The 25,641-nt window shown below is 37.0% G+C and overlaps 2 protein-coding genes across 2 annotated transcripts; one reads left to right on the top strand and one right to left on the bottom strand.

Moving 5' to 3' along the window:
• Window positions 1–60: 60 nt before the first annotated feature.
• On the top strand, window positions 61–8,647 carry LOC124158612 (nucleolar protein 12). Its single transcript, XM_046533785.1, has 4 exons — window positions 61–504; window positions 575–680; window positions 4,806–4,967; window positions 8,281–8,647. Exons 1-4 carry the CDS (start codon window positions 416–418, stop codon window positions 8,521–8,523), a joined length of 600 nt encoding a protein of 199 aa, XP_046389741.1. The 5' UTR covers window positions 61–415; the 3' UTR covers window positions 8,524–8,647.
• Window positions 8,107–25,635, bottom strand: LOC124158603 (endonuclease III-like protein 1). The gene is made up of 4 exons (XM_046533774.1): window positions 25,165–25,635; window positions 24,913–25,083; window positions 21,058–21,217; window positions 8,107–8,971 (listed from the first exon to the last, which is right to left on the bottom strand). Exons 1-4 carry the CDS (start codon window positions 25,579–25,581, stop codon window positions 8,706–8,708), a joined length of 1,014 nt encoding a protein of 337 aa, XP_046389730.1. The 5' UTR covers window positions 25,582–25,635; the 3' UTR covers window positions 8,107–8,705.
• Between the last annotated feature and the right edge of the window lie 6 nt (window positions 25,636–25,641).

A 25,641-nucleotide genomic window follows, 5' to 3' on the forward strand; every position in this document is an offset into this window, starting at 1 on the left:
GGCGGCAATAGGATTTGTGGCCAATCACAGGGCTCTCTCCGCAAGCAGACGACAACGCACTCGGTGCAGGCGGTTAGAGAGAGTGGTGGTTCCTCAGCCATCGCTATACGATGGAGTGTATAGCCTGGATAGCTATAAGCGAAAATTAGCCTGGTACCTCGTTTAAATTACTTCATGGTTCATTGATGCAGTGGTTATGCCTTCTTCAGTATCTGTTTACGTCCGGTGCTTCCTGCGGCATGGCCTCATGGCCGCCACTATGTGACAGGCGAAATGCGTGGTAGCGGGATAGCTGGATAGCTTTGTGGATAGCTGTTAAGTCGGTATTGGGCAGTATAGTTTGTGTGGTGATTGGTGGTGTCGTACTCTATCTTCATTATTCCTTTGACACTGCGAATTTACACTGTGGCCTAGAATGGCTAAAAGTCGCTCTAAATCCCGTAGTACGCGTAATGTTAATCGGAAAACCAAAGTACATTTAGTATTCGATCCAGCCGCGCGTCGGTGAGATATTTAATGTTGACTGTTTTTGTCCCATTTTCTTGAGATATGTTTTAACATGATGTCTCTGTAGGGAATTTCTGACCGGATTTCATTCGAGAAAAATGCAGAGAAAAAAGAAAGCTCAAGAAGAATTCCAGAAGCAGTTGAAAGAAGAGAAGAAGAGATTAAAACAAGAGGTGAGTGCAAACCTCTTCTAAAAGAAATAACTCATGCTCCTGTATGAGATTTTATTGAAGACATTTATATCTTATAGTTAAAGAGCAACCTTATACATACAAATGACGCCTTAACTTACGCACGGGATATGCTTTATCGATGGGGATTGAGACTGCTCGAAAGATAGGCAACTGGCCACAAATTGAAGCACCATCGTGTAGGCGACTGGATTTATTTAGTGATATTTCTCATGGCACCTTAAGACCTTGGCCTTTCGTTTAGTATCAAAATTTACATTTTTATGTAGTAAAAATTACCAGAGATTTTTGTTGAGGAAATATCTTATGACGACGAAAGGGTTGAAGGTGCTAATATGCAATTTCTCTGTTTAGTTTGTGGATAATTAGTTATTATTCTTGTTAACCATACGAAATTGTCTATATTGTGGAAATGCTATGAAATTAATATTAGCTGTAAAATGTGCTAGAGCTGCCGAATGTTACGCATATGAGAGACTGCTTTGGGCCGCTCTTTGACCGTGCCTGTATTGAAACAAGACCATGTGTTTTTCCTTGCGCAGTCTCGGTGCACTGAATATGAATGGTCACTTCAGGAATTGCCGAGCAAAGTTACCTCTTAAAATTTGAGACACACCTGCTTCTGGCTTAGAAGAATGTGATCCTGAAATCGAGTTGTTTGTAGACTAAAAATTAGCAACTAAAAGCGATTGATCCGAAGCATGTATTAACATCGAGTAGCCGGGTATTTGAATTTATTACATATCAGTACTGGTATGTAGCCCACATTATACAGATTGTGAATAGTTATAGTTGAAATTAGGAGGCCTCATATGTTTGTTCCATGTAAGTTTTAACCATTCGAAGATATGCCTGTCAACATCGCATCTGTATTCCGCCGGCTGCCAGATCCTGTGCACCTTTTCTGTTTCCATCTACATAACTTTGTTCCAAGCTTTCTTCTTTGTTTCCTTACAGCTGTTGATCTTCACCTGATCCACCAATTCTTCTCCTTCCTCACTTTTTCTCTCCTTCGATTGACTTCTCAAGTGTCAGGTGATATCAAGGAGGTTGGAATATCTGAAGGCCTTGTTTCCAAGTTTTTAGCGTGGTTAAAGTTCTGCAATCTTAGTTTGAGAATTTTTGGACTTACTGTAAGTCTCTGACTAATATTTTCAGGTGGCTAAGTTTTGTTCTGAAAATGCACTACTTTATGTGAAAAATTCTATGATATTCACAAGTATTTAGCTGGTGATTGTCATCAAAGTTTTCCCATAGCTTGCGATACTTATAGCCACTTTGCTAGTTGGGATATCATTGAAGATATCATTTTTATGGTAATTGTTAGATTTCGATTGGTTATAATAAGATTAAATATCAGTATAAGTGCAGGGAAATGTCTAGTTTACACTCGTAAAATTTTATTTTAAGTTGATCTGGTTGTAGAATATAACTGTGGTGATTGGTAATAATAATCCCTGGCAAAAGACTTTTGAGACATAACTTCGCGAAGCCTACCAATGAAGTAAGAAAAAAAGGCTTACACTGTGCATTACATTGTTTATTTTAATATATTAACAAGTTATGACCAAAAATTTCACCAAATAGTAAGCCTTGATCCGTGAGGGATTGTTAATGTGTTGGCCAAAGTAGGCGTGGCTAATCCTACCGAAATTCCCCCATTCCTGCCGCACTTCGCTCCATGCTTGGAATCAGTGATGCTCCCTCCAGTGTATTTCAACCTCCTTGGTTACTATGGATTTCTGCCTCATTATAGATGACCAAGCCAATTTCCTTTCCGCAAAAGCTATTCATTTCTCCTCTTATCTACCCATCATAGTTTGCCATCCTCCACGCCCAGATTCAAGGAGTTTGAATTCCATTTCTTTCCCTCTAACCTAATTTCCAATTTTCAAGTCCATACATGAAAACACTGCATGAGTGACACTTGGCTAGTCTCTTTCAGAGCTCCAGATCCAGGCTTTTACTACATAGCAAGTTTTTGTTCTGGCAGAAGGCCTCTTGCAATTGCTGTCCTTTCTTTTTTTGTTGTAATATTTCTCCAGCCATCTGTCACCATAGTTACTCGGTAGTGGTAGCTTTTCACCTTTTCCTATAACACCTTTTGTTTCTTCAGGATTCATACTGGTCAGGGATATCAGGGGAGCCAGGACATTGTCATGGAAATTAGGTATTGGTGATTAGATTAGGGAAAGTAATAGTAACGCATAGATCATTGCTTGGTTTGAGTGGCATGGGTGAATTTTTTTGTTTGCATTTCTGCCTGTTTTTGACTGATCACCAAGGTAATTTTTCACGATACTGTAATGGTTCAAAATCGGTCAACCAGCTGAAGGCTGCGAGAACCATACATTAGTAAATCAACCACCTGTCTGACTGCCATGAGGAATAACTTACAGAGAGGAAAGATTTTATTTTTAAGTTTGGTGGATCCCCGATACTGGTAACTCTTTACTTGATGAAATCCCAAGTTCAGCAGAATGAAAATGACAGGTTGACCAGGAAAAAGGATGAGGAAATGTTTGATGGAAAATGTTTTGTTGGGAGCAATCACACCACACGAAGAACAATTCTCTTTCATTTAGCACTCAAACAAGTAATATTGAACATTATAGACATTTTACACGAGATAATTTAACCCAGGTGAATGAAATAATTAAGATTTGATATATGTTAGTAGGCGAGGGTGAGAATGAAAGTTTATATAATTGATTTACGCTGAGTAAAAGGGTGATACAAAAAACATGTGATAATCAACACTTATAATTGCCATTTTGCGGACCCTCCAAAATAATTATTATGGTAAATATTTAAAAATATGAGTGGCTTCTTCTTTCAGCTTATTATGGGAGGTAACATAGTCCACCCCCTTACACTTTGAAATGCACTTGCTTGCAGTTTGACATTGAGTAAGAAACAAGAGGTTTTTGGAGGACGGCACGTCAGCAGTCCAGTTTCTCCTTGGGTTGTTGATGCACCCTCTTTCTGGTATAGCTGGAGTCGTCTGTCCGTAGTATTTCGCTGTTCTGTCCATGATGATCGCACTGGAATCTCCGCTTGTGTTTTGCCCTTTAATATTATTATATTAATATAGTAAGAGCAATGGCGATCAACCGATCAGAAAGAAGCGTAAGGAAGAGAGAAGAGTCCCCTCTTAGATCGTCTGTCACCTTATATATCTGTTGAGCAAGGTGGGGAATCACCTCACACTCGGGACGAGTTTCAGGGCAACACTATGTTACTCCTTTCTATGATTCTCAGTCAACTAAACCAAGACCACTCGCATTTCACGCAAACCAAACATAACTCCACCATTCCATTCACTTACACCTCCCACCGAGACATTGGGTGGAGGGAGAAAGAGAGGGTTAGGTAGAAATTATGAGAGGGATCAGTCAGGTGGGATGGACCTATACCATCACTGTGCGAAGATACCTACTACATACATGTTTGTTATAGTGGAGGTCAAAAATGAATCTAATACAAGAATTTTGTATCCTGTGAAATTTGTTATTAAATTCTTCTGAAAGACCACATAGACTAAGGAGAAATAATCAAAATTAGGGACTGCTTATGCAGTTACTAATACATAATGTCCTAGTGTGAGCTGATAGTACATGTCCCTGGATTTTAAGTTGGTATAAATTTCTATTTATACGAACGGGAATACAATTGATTTGATCATGCAAAGTGAGATTGCTTTTCATAAGAACTCCCTGATTTAAATAAAAAATAAAGTATAATTAAAAATTGTTGAAGGAAAGATAAGATCATGTAAATTGAGAGAGTCAGGATGGAAGTTCATCATAATTTTTTCTTTTATTGCTTAACTCTGAAAGAGATAAAAATAGAAGAATTTTTTTGTTAAAATGGTAATGTTGTTAATAAAATATTAGTAATAGCCCTTCATGAATTTCCATGTTCTCTCTTTTCATGGAAAATTTGTGCTATCAAAAGGTTGATTTTTCAAAAACGATTAAATGTGATGATTCATGTTCTTCATTGTGTTTATCCTTAAAAGTTTTGGTATCTCAACAATGTGGATCATTAAGTTTTTTTACTGTTTATATGCTATAATTTCTTTAAGAATTCAAATGTTTATTTCAGGCGAAAAAAGCATATGCTGATATGATCAGCTCCCATCAACCTAATGTTTCTCCAGTCAAGCCATTTTCTGAAGAGATAAATTTGGAAAGTCACTGTGTTAGCATCAGTGAAATATCAACAGCTGACATAAAGATGAAAAACCACTGGATTGGAGAAAATCAAGTAAGTTAATTGAATGGCAGGTTTACTCATCCATTTTCTATTAATTATCTTTGAATACTGTCATGTATTCTTTGTACTCAGATTCCAGTCGACCGTATTAGCTTGTGTAACTTTGGCTACTTCACTGATTTTTTTATACATATGCATAGAGCTTGAGTACTGTTGTAAATCCTGTCCCCAGGCATTTTACCTTTGAAGAAAACTGAGGACTAATTTAGGTATTGCTGGTTTTTAATGCATAAAAATGACCGAAAACAACATGTACAATGCATATTGGTGGAGCTTTCTAAGTCCCTGACTTTATCTTCAGCAGATTTAGACAGGATGAGTTTGATAGCCATTGTAACTTGGAGGCTGATAAGAAATATGTTTGGAAAGGAGGGAGCTATAAAAGGGGTTAAGCAAGGTACATGTAGAGGTGTGGAGATTGAGGCTTGACTTTGAGAGGGGGCATTGTAGTCACCTTTTTGCACAAGTTGTAGAATGTCAAGTGAGAGTCATGTGTGCGAGGTTGATGGGCAGCAAGGGCGGATCCAGGATTTTTTTCTGGAGGCACAAGGGTCTGACGCCATAACAGTCTTATTTTTGTGATTAAAAATAACATACCACAATTACTCTATGAAATATTCTCTTTATTTTAATATCAAATTAATTTATTAAAATGAAATTAAATAAAGGAGGCATTATAGTATACAAAACTAAACGAACATAATGATAACCATCAGGGGAGGATTCAAGATTTTTTTCCGGGGGTGCACAAGGGTCTGACAGGTCTTCTCAAATTTGAGGTGAAAAACAATATACAACAATTAATGTGGACAATATTCTCTTTATTTTGATATTAAATTGAATAATTGAAGCTCTGTAATACACAAAAAATGAACAATGATAGCAGTAACAAAAATCTTGTCTATTTTTTAAGCGTCTAGGGGGGGCAACGTGTCCCCCTAAATCTTACCATGATGGGCAGTATGAAGCACATTGGTCAGTAATTCTGAGATTGAGTTGGGTAGTTTATTGGCCAGCATAGAATGCTTGGTCGAAGTTGCTATTTAGTTGGTAAATAATGTCAATGGATGGTAGAGAAAACTATTAGAGTTTCGGAAGAAAAGATATTGGATGGATTTTATATGTATGATGCTTGCAAGGAGGGGGGGGGGGTGAATGGTAAGGATTTGTGAAGTGTTGGGTTTCTTTGAAGATATTGCTTAAATGGGGTGGCTCTTATAGGCGATGCATGGGGCAATATATGTGAGGTGGCTTTATGGTTGGAAAAAAGTCTGTGAGGATGTCTTGACTGGAATGTGCACCATGGAAGTAGATCGTCTGGAGAGAGGGAAAGGAGTGCTTTATAAGTATAAGGCATGGTTTTTTGGGAACACAATGTTTGAATGATTTTTTTCTTGAGAGGTTTTTCAGGTTAGCCGTGGCAGAGAGGTGTGTAGTTTGGGCAGTAAATTCTGTAAATCATCTGGGTTATTTCAGATTTTCGAATATAAGAAACTAAGATTAGGGGAAAGATTGAATGTTGTGAGGTGATGGCAGCTGTTTTAGTGGAGGTATTATCATTGTATATTAGTGGTTGCAATGTTAAAGCAGATGTCATTGTTTTGTTGTTGGAAAGGGAGTTTTCAACATCTAAAAAGCTGATGTTAGTGGTGTGAAGGGGAGATGTTAAAGATAGAGGCAAATTCGTCGAGTGAGTAGACAGGGGCTTGGGAAGTTGACAGTGTGAGACCAGTGGAGGAAGATATCTTTCAGGGATAAATCGCTCAGGGATTTGTGGTGTAGGTCATTGGGAAAGAGAGTGGCGGAGAGCATCAAGGCCCTCAGAATTAGGGCAGTGGTATAGCAACTCAGCGACACCTGGAAGCCAATGCTGAGGATGCAATTGGCCCACCAATGACACAAACTGAGCAATCAGAAGAGACCTCATGTTGAGTACCAGGAGTGGATATTAATACCAGATAATTGCATGGACCCAGCATCAGCCCTTAGGATTGGGACTGACTGGGTTCTTGAAATGTTGGCAGCAATGTCAACTATCACCTGGTGGGAAACCCAAGTAGCCTTCAGGAAAGGTTCACTCCTGTTTTTAAAAAAAGATAACTCCCCAGGGACAATTTTTTTTTAATCCAGAGTTGAAAACACCGCTGAGTACCATCTAAGGGCCACAGATGCTTATGCCCGATGCCTGAGTGAGACCTTCTGCAAGAAAGGACCCAAGAAGGACATAAAGATTTTGCTGCTATGAAATCATTTTCAAGTGAAGGGGACTTCATTTTTTGTGTTCAGAAGCAAAAATAACAAAAAATTTGTCCAGCCATGAATAACCTGGATATATTTCTCTTAAGGAATGCCTCCTTAAAGAAATAAGCCACTATGAGAGACAGTGGAGACCCCATGGCCCCTTCATCCCTCTGCCACATACACACATTTTCCGACTGTACCACTCTATGTGATCAAAATCCCTATCCATCTCATTAGGGCCCAGGTTAATAATGCCCCAGCAAGTCACCTATATCACTATCCTAGCGAAGTTATTACCTGAAGACTATGTCACTGCATGTTACCCAGAAGAAAGTCTTACTACTAACCTTTTTGGAGACTTAAAGATGGATGGAGTAAGTGAACTGGTTGATGGAAGTTGGCATGTTGTATGGTCTGATAGGACCATGATTTGAATGGTCCAACTTTGTTTTTCATGGAAAATCCAACACACCCTATAATCATCAGCCCCTTGTAGGGTTGGTCCAAATGTGTATGTATTCTAAAGATAGATCTAAAGAATTTTTAACGTGCAGTTGATAAAACCATGGAATTTCCAGGGAATTTAGATGAGTTTCAAAAGGAATGAGTTTTTCCACGACCAAAAAAAATTTATTAGAAGCAAGATGTAGATACAAGCATTCATCATATTCTAAATAGTGCCATTCTACTGTCTACATTCAATATAAGCTGTATCTTTTTCTAAGATAAGCTCTTACACTCAATAGATGGATAATTTTATGTATTTTATACTTCTCAGCTATCTTTCAATTTACATTTTTATCATTTTGCATTAAGTAATCCTCAAATCTTGGTCAGGTGGTGGACTTGTGACATTTTTGTTCAATTGGATAAATAAAATACTCTTAAATAATTAAGGAGATAGTATTTATTAGGTTATATATTTAAAGTTGCACATAACAGCATTTCATACATGACATGATTGGCTTATTCTTTAATTGAGCTATAAGACATTAATATTTTCCTGAGAATGTCTGTTTCGTGTAATTTAATGTAACCTTGACAAAAAATTTCACAATTTTAGGTGGAGTATGATGAAAAAAATGAAGCAGAATCTGAAAACCCCACTGAAGATGGCAGTAATCAAAAAGTACAAAAATTAGAGGGAAATGTAAAAAAAATTCTTAAAAAGAAAGCAACTTTAAATGCTAAGCAAAGTAAGACTCTCCAGAAGCAAATGCATCTGCAGAATAAGAAGAATATAAAAGATACTAGGAGAAAAAACAGGTTAAAAGCTAAAGTTATGAAAAATAAAAAGAAAAAGTGATGCTTAAAAAATAAAATAAAAATTATATGCACTGCTCACAGTTCTCATTTGCCTATGTTTAATTGGACCTTACACCCTCTTCCCACTTTTAAAAGGCAGATGGGCATATAGTATTACATACTCAGGCAAGGAGTGGTATTCAAGTTAATGCCTAATTTGAATGTACTCGTCACATCGCTTAATCACTTCCTTTTAGGAAAACCTTTCCCCGTTTGACTCTTAACAGAAGCAGATGGGCATATGGAATTATTCAGGCAAGAATTGCAAAGAGGACTTACTGGTTTGCATATAGTTTGCCCAAAACCTACAAGCAAATGGTTCACTTCCTCCCACAGAGAAAATGGTAGCCATGACTCAAGGGCAACTCTAGTTTGTTCAGGTGTTTTTGTGCCTTTTCTTCCAGCCCATTTGAGTCTGTTCGCTATCCTGTGAACATGCGTATCCACTCCTGAAACAAAATAAGCTATATCAGTGAAAATATGATTGGTCTACTTATATAATATGTAAACATTGCTGTTCATTAGTCTCACTAAAACTCTAGAACAGCTGGGCTGATTCAGCTGATTTTTGTTTTACATATATATTTATAGAAGACCAGGAAAAGTTAAAAGGCGAGAATATGATTCCACCGGGCCCATTGGGCCCTGAATTATTTCCATAAGAAATACATATGAAGGTCCTTATTAAGGCTTGCAAAAATTTCTTCTTCAACAAATTTAAATTTGCGATAATGGTCACACATAGTTGTTTTCGGCTTACTGTCCCCTTCCGACCATCAGTATTGTTTGTGTAGTTTGGCATCTCCTTCAAAATAATCACAAAAATAATCATTTGTTGCAGTCATTAAAAAACTCATCTCATTACATATTTTTTCCCAAATGTAGTGGGCGAAAACCTTCTTCTTTTACTTTAGGCTAATTTCATTATTAACCAATAGGGTGGTTTCCTATTACTTTTTTATTGCCTAAATCGAAATATTATTACTCCTGCAGTACGCATTTCACGCTTTTAGATTTTTTAATGATGATATCTATTTTTCGTGATTAAATGAAAAGTGAAAATTTTCAAGCCTGCAAAAATGCGACGGCTAAGTATGAATGCTGGGAAGACTCCGCATCACGTCGTTTGGTTTCTGCTGTCGCATGTGAGGTGACCTTGGGGCGAGGCTTTGAGTGCTGATACGATGCAGGCTGCTAGCAGGTAGCGCTTGGCTTAAATAAGGATTATTAATACCATATCAAACGAAGAAAACTTTACGACCTTGGGTAGTTTTAGTAGGCGATTATTAAGACATGTTTCCCTGAGGTCTGTGCCGCATTGGTAATCTCAGATGATGTAAAACTCCTATCTACTCGTAAAAACTCTTCTCAGGATACCGTGTGGGTAAGATTATATGAGAGCGCCGACGTTTCGAGTACCGACTCGCTACCCATTCTCATGGCTACTGACAGAAAATTTGAAGTGACCGTTTCTGTCAGTAGCCGAGAGAATGGGTAGCGATTCGGTACCCGAAACGTCGGCGCTCTCATATAATCTTACCCACGCTGTATCCCGAGAAGAGTTTATACATGTTGTTTGCCGGGAAAGTGTAAAATCTTACATCCTATCTACTCGTATAGAAACTAGGTCCCTGTGACGTCACGTAGAGTGGCATCGCATGGGTGCCAATCTGGACTTTTTCAAATGCGGTTAAAATTGACCACTGCCATTCGTCTAAACTGGGATTTCTAAAACCAAATAATTTGTATATTATGAATACACTAATGGTGGGTAACACATCACAATCAATGCCTTTCGTTTTCTTTGATGAAGGAAACTACCCTATTATTGATTATGTGGAGACAGTAATTTTTTTATCAAGTTTGATAGAAAACTATTATCAGTGAAGTGTCCAAGATCTTCTTTTATTTACAATGCCAAAGAGAAGACGAACTATAACTATGGTTGTCCAATTCAATGAAATGTGCGATGAGCTTACGTACTGATGGCCAGCGAAAGACTTTAAAATAATACATAGTCATATCAGTACAACAGAAATGTGTTCGAAAGTGACTCATGAAAAAGAAGCAGATATGCAAACACGACACAATGAAATTAAGCAAATCCACATATTCAGAGCTTGAGTTGCATTCAACTATGATTCGAATCAAGATTATTATACCAAAAAATCAGTAACAATTGGGGAAATGAAAGTCATTCGTCAATATTATAAGTACTAACATACAGCAGTGAATCCACTGGATTATTTTCTGCTGGAGGAGAAGTTAAATTGCTATTATTGATGCCATCACCAGATTGATTACACTCACTAGTTTCTGGGATGGGAAATGATTCCAGAAAAAACCTTTTTGCCAACATAAAAAAGTATAACAGTTGGTTTCAAATGCATATTGATGTGACGTTATGTCTGTAAATCTTGCATATTTGTACCATAAGCCCCAGACACAGGGAACTCTGATCATCTATCACTACCTGAATGAGGGAAAGACTCCACAAAACAAGAATAATCAGCAGTCAAAGAAACAATTGTCACAAAATTACGAGTCATTTTCAATCAAAATGTATTCCAAGTAGAAATATTCAAAATCAAAATTATTACAGAAAACTACGATGATAACTAATAATCTGATAAGAAACATTAGAGCAATTCCACGTAAATGTCATACTGAATTGTTAAAGGAAAATAGTGGTTGGAGGCTCTGATATGGATCAAAATGTGTGCTATAAAGTCTAGACTTTCGTTATTAAGTGCTGACACTAGCATGAGTCATGTGTGTCTCTGATAAGAGAAATTTTTTAATGTGCTCACCACAGTTTTTAGCCACATACTAAATTTAATGAGTCATCTATGCGCAAAAACATGTTTCGCTAATTGATTTTTATGGCCAATGTATTAATAAATTTTTTCTATTTTGAGATTCGTTCATTATTTTGAATGATTTTAAGGGTTTTTGCACAAATTTGTTTTGTTTATTTTGAATTAAAGAAGATATTTTGTAAAATTTTTTGGCAATGAATAAATTTATACCAGTAGGGAATCACAAAAATCAGTACGTGACATTTCTGGTCAGTCCGTGACATTTCTGGTCAGTCCGTGACATTTCTGGTCAGTCCATGACATTTCTGGTCACTCCGTGACATTTCTGGTCAGTCCGTGACGATGCTTTTCAAGAGGAATTACTCCTCTGTAAAATCAGTTATTGTAATGGGCTTTGCAGCTTTATGAAATTTGCATTTGGTGTTCTGAGATGTATTTTACTGAAACTCTGATTACTCTTTGTTTCAGAGCAAACCTTAGAGGTTTTACTCTGAGCTGAAAGTTCGTTTCATTTTTGTCAGTCCGTGACTGAATTTTAAGTCACGTAAGTCCTGTATTTTTCAAGACAAAGTAGTGTTTCAACCAAAGTTAAACTTCACACCAATGCGCAGCAATTTGGAAGTTGAAAAAGTTTTGTATGTCAGTCCGTTCGTGTTACGTGTGTTCTTAATAGTTCTAAAACGCATTGTGACAGTCAGTCCCTGACGCGTGGAATCGCCCTTTACCAATACTTTGAAAATCAAAGTACAAATCTGTGTTTGCCTGCCAGCACCAAAATGATTTTTAAGAAATCACTCCCTCAGTCAACCAAAGTGCACGCCAAGACTGCCGATGAGCAAGGGAGCCTGGCAGAGTGGAGGGGGGAATACAGCGATGTCCAAGTTAGTTGCATCAATATAAAACTCCCGGTAGGCACCCGTATTGACTGGGACCTCTGGAAAACGTCTCGTCATCCAAGCAGGGGTTAAGGGGAAACAGTGCACCGCTGGGTTTCCTCTTCTCTATCTCCTGGGTTGGAGACATGGCCTAATGGTGTGATAGCTGGTTGAGGCAAGCCATTGGAATTCTAGGAGGGGAAAGACATAGTAGGATGAGGTGTTGGAGGGAGAGAGAGTTGTGATAGGACAAAGTGGAGTACTTCTCACTCCAAACTGCATTCTTATGCCTCACCACCCACTTCCCCTAGATTGCCAGGTGTACGTATTCCTCCGCTGTACTAGCTGTATAGTCTTGATGTCATCAGGTGGGCTGGGTCGAAGGACAGAGTTCTGACACTTTGAGTCAAAGGGCCTTTGGCAAAAATCCTTAGCTGGATAAGTTCAGAGGAATTTCTGTGGGGGTACACTAAAAAATATGTACCACATTGAGCCGAACAATCTCATGCTCTAAAACAGAAATTTATTTTTGTATAAATGGACAGATGAAGGTGATACGAAGTTCACCGGTGATCTTGTTTCTAATATAAATCTGTCAGGGACAGTGTGCCTTTCAACCATTAATTTTTTATTGTTAAATTAATCTACCCTGTCTATCTTCTCATATTGAACCTCCTCTAATCCACATATTGCTCATTATTCTGCATCCCATCCAAAAAACGCAGAGCTCTTCCTCCATCTCCCTGCTTACGCAGCATCCTTCCCTATGGTATAGTATTGCTTCTACCCTCACTACATTCATACCATATTTAAATTAATATTTTTATAAACAGTATCTTGCAATTAAACGAATCTATAAATTATTTAACAATGCTAGAGTCAACTCCAAAATAGTCCCAACAGAAATTTTCATTGTGCTCTGGCATGAATTTTGCAAAAACATTTTTTGAATGACAAATACGAAATATTAGTAATTTATCATTGTACTTTATAAGCTAATTACAAGCTTTATCTTTTACAGTCTGGAACAATATGCACATCCATATATTTGTATTGTAATCCTATAGTAAGTTTTTCAAATGCATGAGCTTAAGCATTGCATGGGAGAAAAATGTAAAATATTTACATATTTATGCGCAAGTTTCCTCTATAATTCAGTTTTTCTATAGTAAGTTTACCATGAATAACTTTTGAACTAAAGTTCTGGCAATTTTCCTCTAGCATTCGAATTTCACGACCATTTATGATACATTTTGCCTTATCTTTTAGGGACTTCCTCAGAAAATATTATGCTTAAATCTTCTATAGGGGAATCAAGTACAGGGAGAGGCTGAGGGGGCTGTGTGGGGAGGGGAATGGAGGACCAATGGGTTGGGTTAGAAGGAGGAGTATATGGGGGAAATATTGATAACAGGTTCTAAACTACAGCAGATACCTGATTATCCGGGCTGTGGACTATCCATGCACAATTTTCACTCTCGCTCAATTTTTACCACGACCTTTACAAAAAAAATAAAATCGGACGCAAAATCATCGGAATTAATTCATTAACACTAAGATAAACTGGGCTTATTATTTTTGCAAAATCCCCTTCGTAAAATGGAAGCGATCGCGCACTATCTGCATTCATGGGAGCACCGTGTTCCTGTTTTCCAAGCCTCGCAGTGCATGACCGCGCTCCTTGGTCACGGATACACGTGCAGCAGCAGTTGCAACCCGGGCAACTTGTGCGAGACGCGACTATGTGGCGTGGTGCCTGACAGTGTAGTTCCCGATGTCGAGCAGTGGTTTTGAGGCATTTGTGCAAACTACTTTTCTGTGTCCATGATCACACAGCCACCGAGGTGTGGTTTTTAAAACCATGCCTTACATGGAGCATTAATAATACTAATACAACCATGTTATTGCCACTAAAAAGATCACGAACTGGCGAAGAAAGATCTCATTGAGTCCAGGAAGCACTCTAAAATAACAGAATAACTGCATAAATAATAATATATTGACTGTTTTCGGTAAATTATGAACATTGCAAGATATTTAAGTGAAATTTTGGGTTATCCGTGTTTTCTGCTTATTCGTGCCGTCTCTCCCCATCATAAGTCCGGATAATTGGGAGTGTACTGTATTATGGAAAATGCAATACTTGAAGGCCAATAAACAAGAATGACAGACTATACGTGACTGACACTCATAATCCGATCTTCAAATAACAACTTCTTCTAACGACGCTCTTAAACCAAACTAGCTTTCAAACAGAATGTAATGAAAACAAACCCAGGAAATTCCTAATGAATTCTATTGGTGGTACATAAAGCTAATCCTTTCCTGTTAACCCATTTCTTTAGATATTATATCATATTAATTTAAGGCAACATTTGTTTGCAACAGTGTATCAGTAAGCTACATTCAGATGGATGAGTTTCTGAGGTTTAAGGAATAGGAGAGGCATAGTCGTCATCGTGTGGTGATGTCGAGTAGGAGTTCATGGGGGAGGGAGAGGAAAAGGCATAGTTATGCTGGGCAGGGATAACCTGTTGTCAAGGGGTCTCCACATACAGAGGAGGGATAGCAAGCAAAGAATAAGGAGAGAGGGAGTAGTAGGGAGTGCATTATCGCAATATTTTTAGAGAACTTCATGCATCGAGGTCACCAGTGTTTAATTTTGACTGGAACTGCGTTTTAAGGGAATACCTATAGCATTATTTCAAAGGCGGTCCATCTTTTTTATTCTAGGTTAAATATGATTCCTCATAGTAACTTCTATTACAAGTTTATATAATTGAAAGTTTTAGGAGTAAGGGGCATGTGGCTTATATTTGAAAATCAAGTGTGGATTAAATGCACAGGTATACGTTTGGTACATTAATTTTTGGAAATTATGCAGTGCTGATCATGGACAATAGAAGGGATTACACTACTAAATATTTTGTCTGATTTATAAAGCAATGGGTGTAAGAAAGGCTCTCACCAAGTTTTACCATTGAGCGCAGAATAATTTCGCCCATAGAGCAGTTTGAAGTTTCAACTTGAATTCCGCGCCAAAAACGTATTTTTCGGGCGACGGCAAGTTGATGACGTATGAACCTCATGATGTCTGCATTGCTTGCATAAGGAGTGCATTGTCGTATACGTTATTTCGAGTAGAAGTAAATACTAGATAAAACGGAGAATTTTAAATGAGTGGGAGGAAACCTTATGTATATTGTTATGTGCCGAGATGTGAATTTACCTCTCGTTAAACGCCAGAAAAGTATTTTTTGTGGTGCCAAACCACCCAGACCAGGGAAGGTGGTGGTGCAACGCTGCACGGAGACTGCATATTCCTTCAGAAATAGGCTGTTATAGAATGTGTGAGGGCCATTTTAATGTAAATCTCTTCTGATTCTCAAGATTTAGTTTCCACTACTCCTTTTGTTGTCTTTGACCACACACCACAAAAATTTCATATGTGCTTAATTATATACGCACTCAACGGGAAATTTTACTTTTTAATTGCAAATATATCCTTCTGCTTCAATTTATGTTGGATATAATGATTATTTCGTGTGCATTTACTGAATATTTGCTCTGGCTTTCACTCTTTGTTTCTATCTTGCGCATTAAAAGCCAACCACTGCAACGGAAAGGGTCTTCGACGCTAACCAGGTGATGTGTCAAATTGTACAAACTAATACATAATAAACTCAAATTTGAACTCCAGGAACACTACGATATCGAATTACTCACAATAAACAGAAATAAGCACATTTGACTCCCAGTGCCGCCAGGTCTATAAATAGAAGAACAAATAAATGCGATGGTGGTTGGCGTAACATGGTGAAACTCCTTCATGATGCACAAAGGTTAAGCTAAGTCTTTTCTTAACCTTAGAGCAGAAGAACAAATGGTAAATAATAAACACGGATAACTTTGCAAATCTTATTTAAAAAAAACAGAGAAACCGGAGACAAATAATTACTGAATGAATACTAGCAAATAGTTTGAACTATCATTAATCGAAAAAGAATAATTGACAAATAATAAATTCAAATGTGTGACTCCTTTCGCCAGACTTCAAACAATATGTTAATGCTAACGCCAGGATTTTATCCACCATTTTTCTCTTAATTTTAAAAATTCGCATCGGCAATAATATAAGCATAATATCAAATACAGCGAAATAACGATTATAAAAATATGTTAATATGTAGGAAAAGGAGCTGAAAAAATTATGAGATACAGTCCCGACCCCTCAATCTTCACTAACCGAGCCTAAAGCGTTGCTCACTAGGCCACCGCCGTGGCAACCCGTTACATGTCAAAAATCATATACATATGTAATGATAACTTTAACCACTAGGGGTAAAAACCGATGCAAGTATGGAGTAAATGCTCACGAAATAATCATTACACCCTACATAAATAGAAGCGGAAGATAATTTGCAGTATAAAATAATTTTTCCCTTTGTGTGCATGTATATAATCACAAGCGGAATGTCAGCGGAGTGCAGCACATAACTACGAAAGGGGTATAGGATACTAAATTTCCTTGAGAAGTAGAAGTGGTGCCACAAAATTTGTCCTAAAACTTTTGAAAGTGACTGTACAAGTAACTCTGATGTAAATATAAGTGAACTTACGGATATTTTTGTGTAAAAATCCCCATCTCTTAGTTACTCTTTCATTTTGATGGCAATAGGGTGGTTTCCTATTATTTTTTTATTGCCTTAATCGAAAGATTATTACTCCTGGAGTACGTATTTCACGCTTTTAGATTTTTAAATGACAATATATATTTTTCGCGATTAAATGAAAAGTGAAAATTTTCAAGCGCGCGAAAACGCGACGCTCAAGAATGAATGCCGGGAAATATCTCCGTACGTCGTATTTCTGGTTTCCCCTCCCGCCCGGTGAGGTGACCTTGAGGCGAGGCTTAGCGCTGATACGTCGCAGGCTGCCAGCGGGTAGCCGAGTACCTTGCTGATTGGTAGCGCTTGGCTTAAAAAAGGTTTATTAATACCTTATCAAACGAAGAAAACTTTCCGACCTTAGCCAGTTTTAGTAGGCGATTATTAAGACATGTTTCCCTGAGCTCTGTGCCTCATGCATACATTGGTAACCTCAGACGATGTATAACTCCTATCCTCTCGTGTAGAAACTAGGTCCATGTGACGTCACGTGGAGTGGAATCGCATGGGCGCCAATCTGGCCTTTTTCAAATGAGGATAAAATTTGACCCTTGCCGTTCGTCTAAACCGGTATTTCAAAAACCAAATAATTTGTGTATTATGAATACACTAATGGTGGGTAACGAATCGCAATCAATGCCTTTCGTTTTCTTTGATGAAGGAAACTACCCTATTGTTTACCATTTTTCCTAGTACGAAACTGACTTGAACATTTATCAGGAACATAGGGGGACCAAAGCGAGACCTCTGCTTTAAAAAATGCTGTTCCAACGAAATTTGAATGCTAATCCTAAAAGAAAAGGAGAGAACCCCGAATTTCTTCCCTTCAGAAGGCAAGAAAAAAGCTATAGCTATAGCACATTTGTTCATTTATTTCACAATTTACATCGGGAAACTAAAAACCAGTAATAAGTAAAGGGTTTTATGATGATAAGTCCACAAATTAAAACATCCACGATAATTGCCGTGATTATTGTCTCTTTCAAAAGTGTAAAAATTTCATCTTAAGAAGTTTCATTTCAATGAAATGATTCTTTTTGAGACAAAAAATTGTCCAGAGTCCCTGTTAATAATGTCAGTACACTTCTGGTATCTGCCAGAACAAAATTAACATTGTGTTTCGCCATGACCAGAAACTTTTGGCCACTATTTCCACGTAAGCAGTGTGTTTATGGCTTCTTCAAGCATTACTCTTGCGACATTCATGAGGTTCACACGTCACACGGCGTCAGCCAATAGAAATACGTTTCGTGCCGTGGGCGTGGCCGAAGCTCCTAGCGGACTTTCAAAGCTACTTACCTCGGTTAAAAATCGAATTTGAGCTCTAAAATTTGGCATGTGTTTTTCATTCATACCTTTTTGGTTTTAAATAACGAAAACCAATTTTTAATTTTGAGTGTCCCCTCCTATTATAAGCAATTTTGCCTGGAAATGAGGGTGTAGGCCATTTGGAGAGAACTTTTGCAAAAATAATATGAATTGAAATAAAGGCACCTGGATTTTGGGAAAAGTATTTCCTGGAATAAGGACATGGGTGATGCTTCAAAGAGATAGCATGGGCACTGAGAATTATGGCACAGAGGGGGGGGATGGAGATGTTTCAACAACCTGTTTTCAGTGTATTTATGGATGTAAGGGTGTTTAAGAAGAATTGATGTGTCTTTTTTGATTGAAGAACAACATGTTGTGGTAGGAACATTTGAACTTCACACTGATTTGAGGATTGGCTATTTCACTTGACTTAAAAAAATTATTTTGGGTGAGCATCCAGGGAAGAAAAAATATACAGGACCCAAACGGAAATAATTAGCTCCAATCAAAATCCATCCAAATTATTAATATGTCATTGACAGTGTGTTATTTCAATTTACATAGTGCTATTCTTGGGATTGGTGCAAGAACCTTCGAAATTGGTTCAGTTGCTGAATTTCTATGACCATCTAAAGTTTTACAATTCGCCAGCTACTGTTGTCGTCATTGTGGTGTTTGGATCTGTAAAAAAAATACTTAGTGCAAATTTGAGGGTATTGCTGTATCTCAAATTAAAAGTGCTTGTAGGAGTCTGCATCCCATCTGGAAAGAAAGGCTTCCAGATACTCTCCATCACGTATTTGCGTCTGGTTCTGTAGTCCTCATGGCAAATTTTACCACATGTAGAGTGTGTTTGAAGAAGGTACTTGATACCAAAGAGGACTTTCATGTGATACTGAATGCCAAGGGTGGTTTCATATAAAATGCATCGGTGTAACCAAATCCAAGTATTCTCTATATGCTAATAATGTAAATAAAAAATGGTACTGCTAAAGAGTTGATTGTCAATCTACAAACACTAATCCTTCACAACAACTCGTAAATAAAATGGATGATATACTGAAAAAGTTCTCCCAACTCGCAACGAAAGAAGAATTGAAGGGGATTTCTGATGGATTGCAACAGATTAAATCTGATTTACAAAAACTAAGTTCTAAGATAAATTATTTAGAGCCACACATAAAGAAGCTTGAGGGTGAACTTTCTGATTTAAAGAACAATGCTGTTGACAGTGATATGCCTAATGAAAACATCTTAGGGGAAATTAATGACAGAAAAAGGCAGGCACATAACGTAATTTTTCATGGGCTTAGTGAATGCAAATCAACTTTGGCAGTAACTGTGAAAGCACATGACAATGACCTCATCAAACAAATTCAGGACTGCAATCTCGGACCGTCTTTGGATGGAGCCCATTTCTTTAGAATTCGGAAGTCTACTAAGGATATACCTTGACCTATTAAGCTCTGCCTCTTGTTCGAGGCTGAGGCCTTCTCACTCTTGCAAAGTTTCGACTCAAAGAAAGACTGATTATGGCTTAAATGGAATCTCTCTTACCCATGATTGCACTTAAAAAGAGAGACAGTATATTTCTGAGTTGCGGGACAAATGTAACTTAGTAATTATTCTTAATTATACATTATGTTGTTGGCTCTTTTAACTTATTTATTCAACTGCACTGGTGACTAGTCAACAACTTTTTTCTTACCCTTGACAACCCTTTGCTTATTTATAAACTTCAACATTTAATGCTGTTGATTTAAATTAACATTTCGTTAAAATAATTACTATTAACTTCAACAGGGACAATCTTAGAGTCCGTACGGAAACTGGTGAACTGAACCTAACCATGAAATATTTTAATAGAATCCCCAAGAATGTTAAAAAAAAACTAATATCTTCCAATGGCAAGCAATATTTAAATGTATACTTCCAAAATGTAAATGGCATGCGAACCAAACTTCTAGAGCTAAAAAATGCTGTGGCTTGCAACATGTATGATGTACAACTACTTTGTGAAACAAACCTATCTTCAGATATTTTCAGCACTGAATTACAGGCAAACAATAACTACACGAACTTAAGGAAAGATAGAAGCATTCTTTCAAGCAGCAAAACATCTGGTGGGAGACTACTAGTAGCAGTTAAAAACAGTATTCACTCACATGAAATCGTTCAGGATTCATTCATTGAGAATCTCTTCATCTCCTTGCCCAACCACAAATTAGTACTGAATTGTGTCTACATTCCCCCAGGATAACCTGTCTCCACTTGTGATGCTATTGCGAGTTCAATTGCATAATTATCTATATATCTTTTCCACTTATTATTCATTCTTAGTGTTTTGGCACTTGCTATCGACTACAGCACTTGATATCATTACATGTGTTTGACCATTACAAATATATTTTAGAATAACTGTAATCGTCTAAGGATGCTTGCATGTATGTAATGGTTTTTGCCATTGGAATGTAAAATTAAAAATTTAAGAATGACAATAAAATAAGTTAGCTATGTTAATCATGAGTGCAAATTTCATTGGCATGGTGATAGATTCTATGCATATCATCAATGAAATTACTTTCAATCAATTACTTGTGATTTTGTATGTGTTGGATTATAAAAATGAACCAATTCTGTTAAGGAAAGATATTCACTCCCTAGCATCAGAGAAGTGCCAATACTGCACACATATGTAACACATGCATATGCAACGCTTCACCAATGATAAACTACAAACAGCAGACATATATCTATCAATAATTTATTCGTCTTTATTAGACTCGATATTTCGGCAAAAAAATCTGAAATTTCAAGTTAGAAACATGCTTGGCTTTTAGTGGGTTAAGTGGGTGGAACTTACCAATACCAGTCACCTGACCCCAAGCACTTTTCATGCATAGATGGGCCATTTTAGGTCCAACTCCAGGTAACTTGCATAATTCTTCAACAGAAGAGGGTACGTCACTCAAATATTCATCTTTCAAAATTTGAGAAGTTCGTTTGATGTAGTTAACCTTGGACTGAAATACAAACTCTGGAGTATAAGTATATTTTTTCTGTGAGTGTGTGGCTTCCCTAGTAGCACAAGAAATGTTGAGCATATGCTCAGATTATGTCAGGGAAATATGTTTTGCACACAACATTAGCATATGCTGAAAATATGTTCAGCAGATGTTTAAAACCACATGTTTTCAACATATGCTCGAAATATTTCCAGCATATGTTCAGACGATGTGTTGAGCATATTTTCATAGAAATATGCTGCACATGTGTTCAACAAAATATGTTGAGCATATATACGTAGACATATGCTCCACATGTGTTCAACGAAATATGTTGAGCATATATACGTAGACATATGCTCCACATGTGTTCAACGAAATATGTTGATCATATTTTCAAGAAAATATCTATGCGTTCTGAGAAATATTTCGTCGACAAATCAGCGATCAGGATTCGAATACTGCATGCTAGTTTTATAATTAATGTAAAGGAATATATCTAGTTCTAGTTTATTCTAATTCAAGTATATCAATTCATAATTTTAACCAAGGCCCTGATTTTAACACTTTAAAAATAATTGAAGAGCGAGACGCATGCGTCGACGTTGTTGTGTGTGTTCATGTTGCTATGATTTCATTGCTCAAATCGCACGTTGTTTACGTTACTTTATACAAGAGGAGAGAGCCCAGTTACCTCGGAATCATCTAGAAGCATGAAATGTAAGTACATTGGTAGATAAATATATGAAATTACTATTTTACAATTAGTACTAACTGTTCTTGTGTGATATCGTAAAAGTTCTCAATCGCTGTTTATGAACGGATGAATGTATGATATTACTATTTTAGTTCTGACTGTTCTTGTGTGGTATGGTAAAAGTTCTCAATGGCTATTTATGAACTGAATTGTGATCGTAAATGCCGTATTAAGTTATTCCTGCCCAATGTAAATACTTGGATCGAATATGATGCATGTAACCGAGTGAGTGCGAAAATGTTCGATCAAAATCAATCATAGCCACAATAAAATGTGAAGGAAGGAATAAATTCTTGGTCAAGGCTTAGAGCCTGTTCTAATTTCGTTTGTGAATCTATTCATACTCTTTTTTTGTTCATGCTAATATTGTAACAAGGCCATAAAATTATGATAACAGCACCATTTCATGAATGCTAAACTAATCGCTGGATGATGAATTAGCCCTCTCTTTCATGGTATCATTTTGAGGCATAATTAACTAATTTGTAACCAAGTATCATTAACGAACTTATTTTGTGAATAACTGTCGCAGCGAAGTGCTAACAGTAAATATGAGTAGTCTCGACTAGGAATCATGTTAACACAGTTGCACTCTGATGTGAGGGAACGAAACAAAGAATTGGCATGGGTAACCCATGGGGATGGCTCAAAAGGAGTGCATGATACGTACTATCGTTAGTTTTTCCATCAGATTACTAAAAATTTACTTTAGCACTTAGGCGATTCACTCAGAAGTAAGGGGACAAAAATAATCGAGTTTATTTGCAGTATCTACAGTATTCCTGTGGTTCGTGCCTCAAATACTAGCCAAATCTGGCTTATATATATTGCTTGGGTTTCACGGATTTCAAGACATACACCATATGCGCATTGGTATTTATAATTTCATGGACAATTAGAGACCAAAGTCACATAATGTGTATCTTAAGCGATTTTTTATGGAATATAAGGCTCCACATTATAGTGGAATTAAATTTAATGTTGTCAATTGAACCGTTTGTTCTGTTAAACATGATACTCTCAGGTTCATCATAATTTTCTTGCTTTCCATATTTCATTACATATTTTAAGCAATGCAAAATCTGTTAATGAGAAATGTCTGTTTAGTCATGCAAAAAAATGACATTTTTATTTTTTGAAGAACTTCACCCTCTTGCATGGAAATGAATCGGTGTCTTAAAATGTTCATGGCCTCACTAATCTATTAGTATTATCTTCATCTAGCTCTCAATAATTGTATTATGTTGATGGACTTACATGGAAATGTATTGTAGGATTATTGATATTTAAGACCAATGTATATACACTAGCTGACATGAATAACTTTTACATTACATATTGTGTGAACTTATGATGCAATACTTCCCTTACTGCTACTTCCTCTCCTTAGTCTGTCTCATGCAAATTTTAAATTTTGCAACTTAATGTTAATTTACCATTCATGAAAGATGTCAATATTCACCATTTTCAGGTTAAAGAAGTAATAATTTTTTGCTGTTTAGTGCTTGTTTAGTGGATAAATATTGATTTCTGTTTATTTTAATCTACAGATGCTCTCCACTCTTGTCTTATGTTTAGCAGTGCTGATAAATGTGCCTTTCTTGAGTTAACTGGGGAGTGGCTACGATGGTCGTGCTGCCTGAAGAAGACTGAGAGAAATCAAGGAAAAGAATAGGATTGAAATATTTGTTGATAATGTTAAATGCTTATGTTTTTTTATTAGAATAAATCTACTTCATTATCAAATTGCAGAACTATTTCATACTTGATTCTCCTATTATATCCTATGTAATCCATTATCTACCAATTGATTACATATTCCGTAGGAGCTCCATCAAAGGATAAAGTGGCAGTAGACTTTAATAATTACAAATAATTTGGGCTAAAGCATTATAGTGGCTCATGATACCACCTATGTATCAATATTCTTATTAATGTTACTAAAACATGCCTTAGCCCTTTTCCTTGTTCGTTCAATCTTTCGTACGTTGTAATCTAGCAGTGTGGAGTGTAATGCTTTCAGATGCACATGTGCAGTGGAGCTGGTGAGAGCTGTACGATGACAGGGCTAAAGAGGATGTTGAAGGGTTAGACAACATGATAATCAGTACCATCAATGCTTTATTCTGTCGAATGCTTATCATTTATAAATTTTAAATTAACATTGGCGATTTCAAATCCTTGACCAAATTTAGTTGTATTAATGATTAAACATTTTCAATTTAAAGTGCTAATCTGATAACTTGAGTGAATGCAATGTGTAGGTCTGACATCATGCCCTAAGTCCACAGTGAAAGGCAGGAGCGGTAAAAAGGAGAGAATTTGTGCATCTATAGGTATTGCAAGGTTGTAAGGGAATACTTTTCATAAGGGGGATAAATGGATGCAACCTCACCCTAGTGAAAATCTCCATAGGATTTCTTTTTCCTTTAGTAATTTGACAATGGGAAATGATTGTTCCTATAGGAAAATTTTAGGTTCCTATGGGAAAATAAAATTTTCCTGTAGGAACATAAAAATTTCCTATAGAAACAAATGTTTCCCATTGTCAAATTACTATTGGGAAAAAAATCCTGTAGATATTTTCACTAGGGTATGCTGAGCATATTTTGGGAGAATGATGGGCATATGTTAAAAACATATGTTGGGCATAATTGGAAACCATGCTGAGCATATGTTAAAAACATATGTTGAGCATAAGTGGGTAATATGCTGAGCATATGTTAAAAACATATGTTGAGCATGTGTGGAAAACATGCTGAGCATATGTTGAAAACTTGTGTTGAACATATGTTGAGCATATGCCTTGCCGGACATTTACATATGCTCAGCATGTGCTCAAATTATGTTGAACACATCTTACATATGTGTTGAAAATGCCCTGAGCATACTCTGAACACAAATTGTGCTACTAGGGTTATTGCTAGTCTAGTCTAACCTTCGTCTAGTTGCTAACCTTCCAAAATCCAACAGGATATATCAATTTTCCCAGAGTCTCATCATCTGTATTTAGAATACTTTCTACAGTCAACCCGTGACTTCTGAGTCGCTGCATTGCTTGATAAGTGACAGTGTCTTTCGTTTGACTTGAAAGCATCAGAGAAATAAGAACGTGATACCTCACAACCTGCGAAAAAAACGCATAGTTTTGAGCGCGAGAGTTCAAGCTATTCATATGGATAACCCATGCAAATATTAACGGACTCACTTCTGGTCTCGCTGTCTCATCGCTACATTTGTCGCATCCCATGCTGTCCACTGGAGCATCTCTACTTTTACGCATTTCTCGGATGTTGTTTAAAGTTTTTACCCAATTTACGGGCTCTTCAACTCCAACGACAGCCTTCGCTTTAGAAGCTTCATCATGGCTTGATTCAGGATTTTCATACTCTACTTTCAAATGTTGCCTTTTGGGCCCTTTAAAAGTAGCTTTTGTCGATTTCAAAACTTTACACTGACTTGTATCCGGATTTTCGAGCTCCAAATTTGAGTGCTCTCTCTTCTTAGGTTTCGATGAAATTTTGGGGCCTGCTGGTTTAGATTTTTTCATGATTGACCTCTTCAAAAACTCATTACCAATACAGGATGTGTAAGGAATGAAATTACCCGCCAAACACCTTAACATAGATATTGCGCATATCGGATTTGTTGTCGTTTTGTACTCCCTCTCGAAACCCTTCGACCG

The sequence above is a fragment of the Ischnura elegans genome, chromosome 1, assembly GCF_921293095.1.
Source record: "Ischnura elegans chromosome 1, ioIscEleg1.1, whole genome shotgun sequence".
NCBI classification, from domain to species: Eukaryota; Metazoa; Arthropoda; class Insecta; order Odonata; family Coenagrionidae; genus Ischnura; species Ischnura elegans.